At 61.1% G+C, this 917-nt stretch overlaps 1 protein-coding gene across 1 annotated transcript in view; it reads right to left on the reverse strand.

Annotated features, from left to right (window-relative positions):
* The window catches only part of GALK1 (galactokinase 1), a gene marked incomplete at its 5' end in the record, with an annotated part of 3969 nt that extends 3306 nt beyond the window's left edge, over positions 1-663 (reverse strand). Inside the window, 2 exons of the mRNA XM_010145148.1 lie at positions 21-140; positions 474-663. Of these exons, the coding sequence (XP_010143450.1) occupies positions 21-140; positions 474-663 (310 nt within the window). The remainder of the gene's footprint in view (positions 1-20; positions 141-473) is intronic.
* Positions 664-917: the final 254 nt, after the last annotated feature.

Consider the following 917-nt stretch of genomic DNA (forward strand, 5'->3'; position numbering starts at 1 on the left):
ACGACCGGCCGCTGCCATACCAGGGCAGATCTGGTGGAGGAAGGTGTAGGTAGCCTCCTCCAGAGCGGCTGAGCTGGAGAGGCCCCCGCCCAGGGGGATGTCACTGGCTATCACAGCACTGAAGCCTGGCACCGGACCACCTGCAGGAAGAGAACGGAGGAGAGGGACTGTGAGCCCTGGCAGGGCTGGGGGTTGCCTGGTTCCACAGCTCGCGAGGAAAAGATGGAGAGGAGCCTGTGATCGATATTCCGTTTTAAAATGCTTTAAAACGTTTTAAAAGGGTGACCCAGGCATCCGCTCAGCAAACACAGTGGTCTTGGGTGCTGAAAGCATCTCTGCAGGAGCCTGGCCCTGGCAGCAGCTGCAGGACTGCCCTGGCATTGGAAGAGCCCCTGGAGCGCACCAAAAGCCAGGCACCAAGCACCAGCCCCATGTGAGGAAGGCTCCAGCTTGCCCGGCAGCCTGGGCCTTACCCCGGTAGTGCTGGATGACGCCCTTGACATAGTTGGCCCAGCGAGGCTGCCCCGGGCTCAGAGCGCTGCCTTGGTGGGGAGCCGGGAACTGCACCCTGTGGGGTTGATCCGCTTCTGCTGTGGTGGTGAGGATGGAGATGGTCCCGTCCTGCGTGGGGGATCCCACCAGCACCGTCCCCAGCTGCAGGGCCTGCGTGGTGGGGAAGGTGGGCTCAGACCCTGCAGCATCCCTTGGAGCATTCCCACTGGTGGCAGGGAGCAGCTGTGGCTGCTTCAACCCTCAGCGATCAGCACCCAGCAGGTTACCCTTAACTCATGGGGCCACACGCTCCAGCTCACCACAGCATTAAACTTTCTGGCTATTTAATAACTGTCACACAGGGTCAGTCTTGGCACCCAAATGTTGTGAGCGAGCATCGTAGCTCAGTGCCAGGGTGCTGGCTG

Source organism: Buceros rhinoceros, unplaced genomic scaffold, assembly GCF_000710305.1.
Source record: "Buceros rhinoceros silvestris isolate BGI_N320 unplaced genomic scaffold, ASM71030v1 scaffold31191, whole genome shotgun sequence".
Lineage (NCBI taxonomy): Eukaryota > Metazoa > Chordata > Aves > Bucerotiformes > Bucerotidae > Buceros > Buceros rhinoceros.